General features: G+C 41.9%; 1 protein-coding gene and 1 pseudogene across 3 annotated transcripts; one reads left to right on the top strand and one right to left on the bottom strand.

The window, feature by feature from the left end:
- Window positions 1-1,163: 1,163 nt before the first annotated feature.
- Window positions 1,164-8,607, bottom strand: Cmtr2 (cap methyltransferase 2). 3 transcript variants are annotated; one of them, XM_029564446.1, is made up of 2 exons: window positions 8,539-8,607; window positions 1,164-4,823 (listed from the first exon to the last, which is right to left on the bottom strand). In XM_029564446.1, exon 2 carries the CDS (start codon window positions 4,802-4,804, stop codon window positions 2,513-2,515), a length of 2,292 nt encoding a protein of 763 aa, XP_029420306.1. In that variant the 5' UTR covers window positions 4,805-4,823; window positions 8,539-8,607; the 3' UTR covers window positions 1,164-2,512. The 3 variants fall into 3 exon arrangements, with proteins under 3 accessions (XP_029420306.1, XP_008833192.1, XP_029420307.1); XM_008834970.3 differs by lacking the exon at window positions 8,539-8,607 and adding an exon at window positions 8,276-8,475; XM_029564447.1 differs by lacking the exon at window positions 8,539-8,607 and adding an exon at window positions 7,628-7,707.
- On the top strand, window positions 5,078-5,249 carry LOC103735647 (annotated as a pseudogene).
- Window positions 8,608-11,422: the final 2,815 nt, after the last annotated feature.

Genomic DNA, 11,422 nt, shown 5'->3' with positions numbered 1-11,422 from the left:
GTTTCTTGTCTAAAACTCACAATGTCCTTGGGCCTCTTAGCAACCTACTCTGTTCCAAAGGCCAAAAATGTCAAAAATATTTGGGAGCTTTTACCTAATCCTTAAAAGATTTTAGGGTTACCTCTTCAGAGGGGGAAATGTTAGAGTAGCCAAAAGCCCCATTAAAAAAATAATAAAGGAGTACATGAAGTTATCAGAAAGTGATGAGGAGATATGGGAGGAACTGGACGAGAGTGGGCATGGATTTGATTTTAAAAAAAAACTATATGCATCTATGACATTCTCAATAACTTTAAAAAATTTAAAAACTTTAAATTATCATGTATAATATTCTAGTGTGTTCAAATGTTATATACTGATACAAATTAATTTTTAAAAAAACATAGCACTTCCTTTGATGGTCTTAGAATATAAGTTTTAGGGGCCAGAAGATGGCTTACTAGTTGAGTGCTTCCTGCTCCTGCAGGCCTAGAATTCTGTTCCCAACACCCACGTCAAGTGGGTCACAACTGTCAATAACTGCAACTCCAGAGGATCCAACATTCTTCAGGCCTCTTGGCCTCTGTGAGCACCCACACATTCATGTGCATACATGCAGACACAGACACAGACACACACATACAATTTAAAAAAGCAAGTTTTATTATCAGCACCTAAACTTAAATTTTCAAATATATTCTAATTAAACAGTAAAAACAAGTAAGATAAATATTATTGCTAACAAGGCATAAAGACTATTAAGGGCAAAATGGTTTCCAAGAGCAGTTTTTCTCTTGGTAACAAATTTCCTGTTAGACTTCAACTAACTAGAACCACTCCCACAAAGCTGCTAGGAGGAAAAGAGGTTTCTGTCAGATACACATTCAGGAATTTACCTTCAGACCATGTTGTCCCTTCCCCAACTCCTAAAATATGTAAATGCTTTCATTAAGATTTCCCATAAATATTATATTTAAGGAATTTTAACAAATACAAATCAAAGAAAATTAAGGCACAATAACGCCCAGTCAGCCTTGCCTTTAAATGTCTGTAAGTTCGAGGCTGGGGAGATGGCTCAGCAGTTAAGAGCACTGACTGCTCTTGCTGAGGACTGGGGTTCGATTTCCAGTACCCATATGGCAGCTAACAACTGTCCCGTAACTCCAGTTCCAGGGAATCCAAGTTTCTTCTGACCTCCAAAGGAACTGTGCAACACAGGTGCACTTACATACATGCAGGCAATACACTCATACACACAGAATAAAATAAATATTTTTTTTTAAATGACAAGTAAAAAAAAAAGTCTCCAAGTTCTATTTTGGCTTACCTCATGGTCCTCTTTTAAGGAGATGAACACAAAATAAGTCTGCTAAAGACTTTATTCATGAATTATAATGGAATACAAAAATACCAAAGAACATGAAAAGAATTCAAATTCATATTAACCAAATAAATCACAGAATGCTTCTACTGCTCCTATAACAAAAATACTCAAAAATTCATGAGTGAGACATAATTATTATCTACTTTATGGAACTTCAAGGTAACTAAGAATCACTTGCCAGAAGAGCTCATTACACATTTAAATACATATAACTCTAAAGAAATGAAATATAATTGATAAACAGCCATCTCATGGACAATCTTGGTAAAATGCTGTTTTCATATTGAAAGAAATCAGTGTAGATTAAAGATCTGTAAGTGTCAGAAGCGTCACATTTCTTTCCTTCAGTATTCACTACGTTCATCACACCCTATGTTCCCATAAAAGATGGTATGTGAAGCCTTCAAACTCAGAAATCTTTCCATCCATTGTTTCCTGGGTGTTAAAAATTACAACATTTCTAAATGAAGTTTTCATGATACAAGAGAACTAGACACACATCTTCATTGTTTCAAAATAATCTTTGGCTTAAAGCTGTCCTGTTATTAGTTGGATGGTTATAGTAAAATGGTCACACAAGAGCACAGTAGTTTCATTTGAATCAAAAGAAAATGGAGCCACTGATCCTAAGGCAATGAATGGCACATACCAAGAAATCTGGTAACAAAGTTCCCTGACATCCATAATGACACGTTAAATGCTCTCAAGTAAATACTGTTGCCAAGGAGTGACCAGCATCCTCTCACGAATGACCTCTACCAATTAACAGCATTAACAGCATTAGCCAAGGAGGGGAGTTACTTGGGGAAAGAAAAGTCCGAATGAAGGCACAACAGCAAATCTTCAGCAGATAAAAACCAACTCAACTGCATGTGCAAGCATGGCTGTTTTCACCCCAAGCACATGCAGACGTCTCATGATTAGAGGCTGACCACCACCACCGCATGGTTCCTACCATAAGGAAGAACACTATGAGTATGTGTACCCTTCAGATTAGGAGCTGATTTTCTGTAATGTCCTTTGATATAAAAATTGACATTTCTCCAAAACAAAAAGGTATTAAATAAATAGAGTAGGCAAATGCCATAAAATCAGAAACTATTAAGTCACAAAACTGAATCTCAGCAAGGACACATTCAATTTCATAACTCAAGGCTGTTCATTTCTTCTCTCTCCTTGAATAATCAAATGCAAATGCCTTTTAGCAATGGCGGCATTCAGATCCCACAAAAAATCAAGCAGTGCCCCCTTAAGGAGCACCTCCATCGGCACAAACTGCAAAACCTGCTGGGGGGCATTAGAGCTGAGCAAGGCGCTCAGCAACTCATTCACATTCTGTAGGTACTGGAGAACTGGCTTTGGAAGGTTCTGATAACCAACACACAGCAGGACAGCACAGGTCCTCAGGGGCTCGGAGGACGTGGGACAAGAAAATGTGATGAACCTGAAACAACTGTGGAGGACAAATATTAAGCCAGCCATAAATCTTGTTAAACAAGAAAGTACGGGCAAAATCATGACATCTCCCGTATGAAGTTGCCGCAATGAATGTAGAAGGCAGTCCAAGAACAAACGCTGGTAAGCTGGGTCTCCATCATGAAGCAATGAACAGCTGAAAGCCGTGAGTTCAACTGATTCCAGGAGTCGGACTTCCAGTGGCATATGCATCCTGACATCACAGAGAGTGGGTGCACCCACAAGCAGGCACTTTACCTGGTTGCTGGGTTCTACAACCTGCTCATCCTGAAGGCACTGGGTAAGGCTAAACAACTCGGAAAATACCAGTTCCTCTGAAAGTACGTGGCAACAATAGCATTGCTGCTTTGGCCTAAGCTTGGAATCCAAATCCAAAGCTTCCCCTAAGGACTTTTCGATTGCTTCATTAAGAGTCTTTAAAATTTCACCATCACAGAAAGGAGAACATTTTACCTTTGGCAGTTTCTTTCCTTCTAAAATATGCCATAAGTGACACTCGAGATTCGAAGCTGATCCTTCTAACAGAGAATTTTGCCCAGGATGATAGACAGTATGTTCTTCGGCCCAACTATTGAAGTATCCTTTGGCTACTTTATCTTTCCATGAAAGAGTTTCCAGCATCTTCCTTTCATTATAGGTTTTAAAATATTTGTTCCTCTGTCCAAACCATTTTGTATTTGTACTACAACCAATGTTAGATTTTTTAACAAGCCAGTTATTTCTAGAAAGAGGCTTCAGTTGAAGTTTCTGCATGAAATACTGCACAGCACAATCCCTTAAGTTATTCAGTTTCACTTGTTCCCCTTTTCCCATGCACGCAAACAGACGAATGTTCTCAGAAATAGTCTCTAACTGGTATTTATGAAAGAATGTACAACACTCTTCATGCTGTTTAAGAAAAGATTTGGGAATCACATGGTGGGGAAAGAGTGCTTTCCTGGTCATCTCAGTCCCAAAATTCAGCACCATCTTGGATAACAGAGGATGAATGGGCTCCTTTCCCTTATAATGGAGGCACACCACATAGACCTCCGAGTTTCCTGCCTTGCTGGTAGCAGGTTTGAAAACATGGACTTGGTCAAAGGAGCAATTCAGCAGGTACAGCAGGTTAACAGAACAATGTTCAAACAAAGTAAACATCTTTAGAACAAAAGAGCCACCATTCCCAAGAGTGATCAGAGCAGTGACAACTTCACAGTAATGCAAAGAGGAGACTAAAGCTTCCTGTTCACCTGGGTTTCCTTGGCAATCAAAACTCCCATCTGCAGTGACCAAGTGAACGGTAGCCATGCTGCTTAGGAAATCCTGAAGTCCAGTCAAATATTTCAGGGTCATGATATCACCAGTATTATCTGGACCAAAGTACCAGCAGTGCAAGGTATTTGCAATAAGTCGGTCATCCATAATCATGGTAAGATTGTCGTTTGCTTCATGGTATGGGTTCAGAGTATTAGCTACCCAGGTCCACTCACAGGGGAACCGATGGGATTTTAAGTAATGGTTGAGACTGGCTATGAAAGCTCCAGGAGCTTCACAAAGGTGTACAGAATTCAGTTTTCCATTCTGAAAAGCTTCCTGTGGAATAAGTGGGAAGCTGCACAAAATCTCATGGAATTTGCACCAGGCTTGAGTACACAGTTCGGCGTTCATAGTTTTTTTCACATGAGAAATGATTTTCCCTGCTTTATTGGTGAAAGTGGTGTGCTGGTGCCACTCGTCCAATTTCTTATCACTCAGGAGGTTTTTCACCTCATTTAGGGAATTCTTCAAGTCAAGAAATGCATTAAATTCTGTGTGGTCACAAGTGAAAACCTCGATGGGATCTGGTAACTGCCACTCATCATCAAGTGGCTTAGAATAAGAAAAGCTTTTGGTAAAGAGTTCAAAAATGTCAGTGAGAACATCTGGGCTGAAGGGCTCAGAACTTGTTAGCTGCTGAACCGGTGCTTTTCTGCGCTTACTCATTTTCAAATCAAATTAAAATCTAGAAGAAAAAACATAAAATTACATGAGTCAACTGCACTCATGAGTGAAATAGCATGAGTTAATCTGATCACATATGTAACAAATCCAGTAAAATGTGAAGACTAACGCAGCCACTGTTATAAAGCAGGCAGCATGGAATGACGAACAAAGGCCTAGAAAGCCAACAGACCCGGGTTCAAACTCCAGCTCTGCCTCCTCATTCGACATCTGCCTACCGCTGTCCAGCGACTCCAACAGCCTGTTCGACTCGCCATGGACCCCAGCTGTTCCTGTGCCACAGATGGATCCTGCTCCTGCAAGTGCAGAGTGCAGGTGCACCTCCTTCAAGAAGAGCTGCTGTGCCTGATGCCCCGTGGGCTGTGCAAAGTGCACCCAGAGCTGTGTCTGCAAGGAGGTCTTGGACAAGTGCAGCTCCTGCACCTGATGTGGGCACATCCCCACAGCCACATGTAAATAGAGTGATGTGTACAAACCTGGATTAATCTATTTATTTTCACTACCCTGACCCATTTCTCAACCCCTCTTTCTATGAAGCATGTAACTGATAATAAAAATCACTGACTTAAAAAAAAAGTTTTATCAATGTTCTGGGAAATTTACTTTATATTCTGGGATTCCACTTTTTTTCTTATAAAAAAAAAGACATTTCATTTTTTAGAGGTTGATCAAATATACTGACATATACCTAAAGAATATTCCTAAGAAAAAGAAAGATGCATGCCTTAACAGCAGTGTTGGAAAAACTCTAAATTCTAACAAATAGAGTAGTATGATAAGCTCTAAGACACAAGTGCCTTTGAACATTGTTTAATTTCCTTCACAACCCTCTTTCCTTCCAGAAGCGGATCTCTTACACCTCTTACACCTGAGAAGCGGATCTCTTGCTGGACTGGTCTGGCTATCAAGCCCCTCTGTCATCAGTTACTTACCACCTACACAAGTTGCTCTACATCTTTTGTCCACATTGCACTGAGACACATATTTGGGGGAGGGGGGGGCAGCTGTCATCTACATATGCCATCAACTATCACTTGTTGCTATAGTTTGGATCTGAAATGTCTCCCAAAGACCTGTGTATGAAAGATCTGATCCCCAGCTCATGCTGCTAGCTGGGAGTTTGGGGAACCTTTAAGAGGTGGGGCCTAATGGAGGGAAGTTAGGTTAGTGAGGGTATGACTTGAAAGTGACTACTGGGACCCCAGCTCTTGCTGTCTTTTTGCATCTGGCAGTCAGGGGTGAATAGCCCTCTTCCTTCCTGCATCCTCCACCATGATGTCCTACCTCACCATGGGGCAAAGGGAACTAGTCAACTGGCCATGAACCAAAACTTATGAAACTGTGAGCCAAAATAAACCTTTTCTTAGTTTAAAAAAAAAAAGAGAAAGAGAAACCCTAACGACCAGGAAATCAAAAACATCTATTTCATAGAGAAGGAAAGGCTACAAGAGAAAGATACGTGCTTCAATGGCAGTGTTAGGAAAATTCTAAATTCCAACCAATGGAGCAATGATATTATCTGGCACCTGTCAGTTCAATTTAGCAGATGCTTCAGCTCATCAGTTCTGCACTTACTTGGCATATTCCATGCATTCTACAACTAGTTTTTAAAAATCTAAATGTTAGCTATAAAAAAATTGACAACAACATCACCATGCCACAAAAAGATGAAAATGAAGATAAAAGTGATCACAGTAACTCACTTCTTTGAATGGTAACCCAAAATAATTTTTTAAAGATTTTAAGATCAAAATGAGAAATAAAGGCTAGCCATGACCATATACAGATAATATCCATGTGGCCTCAGGCTATTAGTTTACTTCATGTTGTTCTTTTAGGAAGCTTTTTGTCCTTTCTTATGCTGATTTACAAACTCATCTGCTCTGCTACTATTAAGCTCCTTAAAGTACGTTATCTTCTTAGTCATTTTGTTTGCCACAAGCTATTTACAAGTTACATGTAAACAGAGGTTAATAGTCACAAATATTCATCAACAGCTTTGTCTTACTTTGGGTCAATCTCTTTTTTTTTTTGGTCTTTTTGAAACAGTTCTCCCTGTAGCCCCAGCTGGCCTGGAACTCACTATGCAGACCAGGCTGGCCTTGAACTCAGATATCCACTTGCCTCTGCCTCCAGAGTGCTGGGATTAAAGGCATGTGCTATCACACCCTGCCTTAGGTCAATTTCTTTTAACTTTTAGAAACTGTATTTAGAAAAATTTCTAAAGGAAGACAAAAAGATCTCTGCATGGGCTAAAATCCTAAACAGCAGCAAAAAAAAGTTCATCACCAGCTCTTCTGCCTTGATTCACACTGTGTTTACTGAAAGCTGAAGCTATGTTTAGGTCTCAAGCAGATTCTATTTTGGAAAAAGTAGTTTTACTCATTAACTTCAGATACTAATTAGTGGCTGTGGTTAAGCTGTGAAATCTTACCTAAATTAAATAATTACCTTTACAGGCAAACAACTCAACAGATTCAAACATGCCACTGTCCCTGGGTGTACTTCAGAAGCACAGACACCTAATTCCTAATCTTACTGTCCCTTACTCATTCCACTCCAACGACACAAGCCTTCCTGTTCACTGGAGTCCCACATTCCAAACTGAACTTTGCAATTCGTCTAACTGAGCCGTGCCAAGTATTTGCACAGCAAACTCCCTCAGTTCCCTCCGGTATTTTCAAAGGTAATTTACTGAGACGTCTACCTCGACATACTTATTTTAAAATTGTACCTTGCTTGGGCTCCCAATGCCCCTTACCTTGCTTTCTCCTTTTGCATGGCATTCGTTTCCTCCTAACTTACCATTTATTTATTCCTTGTTTACTGTTCCCCAAACTAGAATGTAAGCTCCCTGGGACAGGACTCTGCATTTGCTTATGTATCACCCCAAAGAGGTTGCAACAGCAGCTAGTGGACTGCGAAGCACTCAACAAGTATGAACCGAATAAAACAATGGACATCACACTTCGCACAAAAGGCACATCTCCGATCGCGTTCCGAACAAGGCAAAAGAATGCATTTCAACTTCACTCCAGCACGCCCATGCACGACTAAAATGTAAAGACTGAAAAACCACGTCGTTCCCAGAGGGCACGGGAACTTTCCAGGATGTGTTCATCCGTCCCTTTCATTAAGCACTCCAGAGCTTGGTGGCATCATAACTCTGGGGGTGGCTGAGTATCACCTTTCTTCTCTTGCAGACTCCAGGAAGAAGGCAGGTAAGCTTCCTGCTCAAAGCCACAAAGGGAAGAGTACTGAGCCCAGCACCAAACCCTCTAAGTACTCAACAGCGTTCTTCTCCAATTACCACCAAGGAGCTTCCCACGGATTCCCGCCAACTCCTGGACCATGAGAGCACTGTGCCCCGGGCTCGCCTGCTCCGGCGGCCCAGGACTGGGGTGCAGCGCACGGTGCCGGGCTCTGGCACCCCTGCGGGCCCGGCCGAATTACCTTCGCTCATGCCCATCCCGGCCGCACGGTGGACGCGCTGCCCTTCACCCGCGCTCCACAGCTTGGGGAGCCACCCTCCACTTCCGCTCCCGGGATCAGCTTCCGGGGTCTGGTCTCTCTCCGCCTGCGCCGCCACCCAGGGGAGGAGGAGCGCCGAGAACACGGCCCGACCCACGCTCTCGCCACAGGCCTCCAGGCCACGCGCCAATCCCGCCACGGCCACACTGCGCACGCGCACTCCTGGCGGCGCCGGCGTTACGCACCTCGACCTTACCCACGTCGGCAACTCTTCAGGCACTGAGGCCCTGAACTGGGAAACGCCAACCTCCCGCCATGGCAACAGAAGCTGCGCGCGCAGGTGGAGTGCGTCTCCCCCCCGCCCCCCCGTGGGCGGTGCCACACGTAATTCCGCCCACCAGACCCAGGACCCAAAGGTGTTACCCTGCCCAATTGAGGCTACTTCCTGGTATAGACTGGATTAAAACCAGCTCAAAAGATAACCTAAATCAAAGCGAAACTAGGACAACTGCGAGAGACTATTACCTGTAAATAACGTCTACACATATATTTATTTATAAGCCGATGAAGAAGAGAAATCTCAAGCCGGATGTGGTGGCCAACACCTTTAATCCCAGCACTTGAGGGGCAGAGGCAAATGGATTTCTGTGAGAGCAAGGCCAGTCAGGGCTACATAGTGAAACCAATAGCAGTAAAAAATAAAAATTAAAAAACCAAGAGAGAATGTTAAGAGCCCTGGCTGCTCTTGCAGAGGACCCAGGTGCTAACAATCTTAACTCCAATTCCAGGGGATCCGATGACGCCCTGTTCAGACCTCTTCAGGCATTGCACGCACATGGTATGCTTACATATATGTACGCAAAGCACTCATACATATAAAATAAAATACAGGGCAAACACTTTACCAGTTAAACCATCTCCTTAGCACTCATTTTAGCACTTAATATAAGCAACAATTGTACATTTTTCTTTATATTTCTATCTTTTAAATAGTGAGATGTTCAGTCATGAATATTGTTCAAGTAATTTTTTTAAAGGTTTTTTCAATTTTATTCTTTGAAAAGTTCATATTTTATTCTTTGAAAAGTACAATGTATCTTGGTCATGTCCACCCTCACTACCCCTTCCAAGTTCTCCCAGGACCCCTGTCACACCTTCCAACATCATGTCCTCCTTTTTATTTATTTTTTTAACCCACTGAGTCCAATCATTCTGTCATATGCCATGGACATGAGGTCATCCCCTGGGAAATGGAGCCACCACCAAAGAACAGTGACTCTCCTTCCCGACCAATTGCCAATAGCATCTCAGCCGGGGGTAGGGCCTCAGGAGTCCCTCCCTGCTCCATACTGGAATTTTTAACAGGCTTGAATCTTGCACAGGCCTTGAGCAGGTAGCTGCTGTGTGTTCATATGTGCAACAGCCACGTCATGTCCGTAGGACAGTATTTCACAGCACTCCTCCACATCCTCTGGCTCTTAGATTCTTTCCACATCATCCATGATGCTCTCTGAGCCTTGGAGGAGGGCTAATATAGATGTCCCATCTCACAGCTGCTTCAGCACTTTAAACAGTAATGAGTCTCTACATTAACCGCTGTGCAGTGTGTTAAGAAGCTTCTCAGACCAAGGTTTGGAGAAGCACAAACCTATGGACAAAACCACAAATATATAGAAGACTGAAAAACATCAGGAAGCACTCCCCTAGGTCCTGTGACTTCCCTAGAGATGGCTTTTGACCATGCTTATAGCATCAGGCATGAATTCCCTCTTACGGAGTAGGAAAATGTCTATTGAATATTTCAGAAAAGTTCTCTCCAGCTCCTGCCTAGTCTTCCACCCTTCATAAAGCAACCATTGGTTTATATTCTAGCATCATAGCTTAGTTCTGCCGTTCCACAATTGCACATAAATCTAGTCATACTTTGTAACTGTTGTGCTCCCAGCACTTTCCTATTTGATTTAATATTTAAAATGTATTCCTGCGTGTCATCTTACCTCTCTATAGTTTGTTATTTTGTATTGCAAAGTGGTATGTGATTATATGGGTTGACTTTATCCTTTCTCTAACTGATTCCTGATTTTGTTTCCAGCATGGGGGAAATTATGAAACATTCTAATATTTTTGTAAGAGCATGTTTTTATTACTCTTGGGTAAATGCTGTGGGTGTGGAGGAGAAGCTAGGTCACCGAGTAGACCAGCTTCTCAACTTCAGCCCTACTGACACTTACTGAGGTTGTTTGCTGTATGCTTAACTTTGTAAGATTTCTCCCAACAGCTTTCCAGTGTTGCACCTTTTTGCATCCCTACCCATGATGCATTAGAATTCTAATTGCTGTGCATTCTTGCTAACTTTTGGTGTTGTGTTTTTCATTTTAGCCATTAGTAGAATCAGTTGCTTTCAGGCTGGCCTTGAACTCACAGAGATCCGCCTGCCTCTGCCTCCTGAGTGCTGGGATTAAAGGGGTGTGCTACCACATCCAGCGTAATCAGTTGCTTTTCAAATGGGATTATTTTCCATTTGGTTTTATTTATTCCTTTAGACTTTCATACATGTATACAATGTATTTTAACCATCCCCACCAACCCTCACCCTCCTCCAACCTTTCCCAAATCCCATCCCCCTTCCCAATTCCACACCCTCTTCTTTTTTTCTGTTTACATTGCACTGATTCCAGTTAGAGTGGTGTCAGGCCATCCAGTAGCACATGGACAGCCTACAAGAGGCCACACCCGATAATTAATAGTAATTTAAAATGTCAATTATTGTTCTGTGAGGGGACTAAAGAGTAGATGTAAGTTCACAAACTACATACAGACACACATCAAAAAGATCATCCACCATGATCAAGTAGGCTTTATCCCAGAGATACAGGGATGGTTCAATATATGCAAGTCAATAAACATCATTAATCATATAAATGGACTCAAAGACAAAAACCACATTATCATTTCAATAGATGTAGAAAAAGCTTTTGACAAAATTCTGCATGCATTTATGTTCAAAGTCCTAGAGGGAATTGGACTGGAGGGAACATAACTCAACATAATTAAAGCTATATATAACAAACCCACAGACAATATCATTCTAAATGGAGAAAAACTGGAAGCATTCCCATTGAAATTAGA

Source organism: Nannospalax galili, unplaced genomic scaffold (genome assembly GCF_000622305.1).
Source record: "Nannospalax galili isolate Female #2095 unplaced genomic scaffold, S.galili_v1.0 scaffold56, whole genome shotgun sequence".
Taxonomy (NCBI): Eukaryota; Metazoa; Chordata; class Mammalia; order Rodentia; family Spalacidae; genus Nannospalax; species Nannospalax galili.
This window is presented reverse-complemented; position numbering and strand designations above follow the sequence as displayed.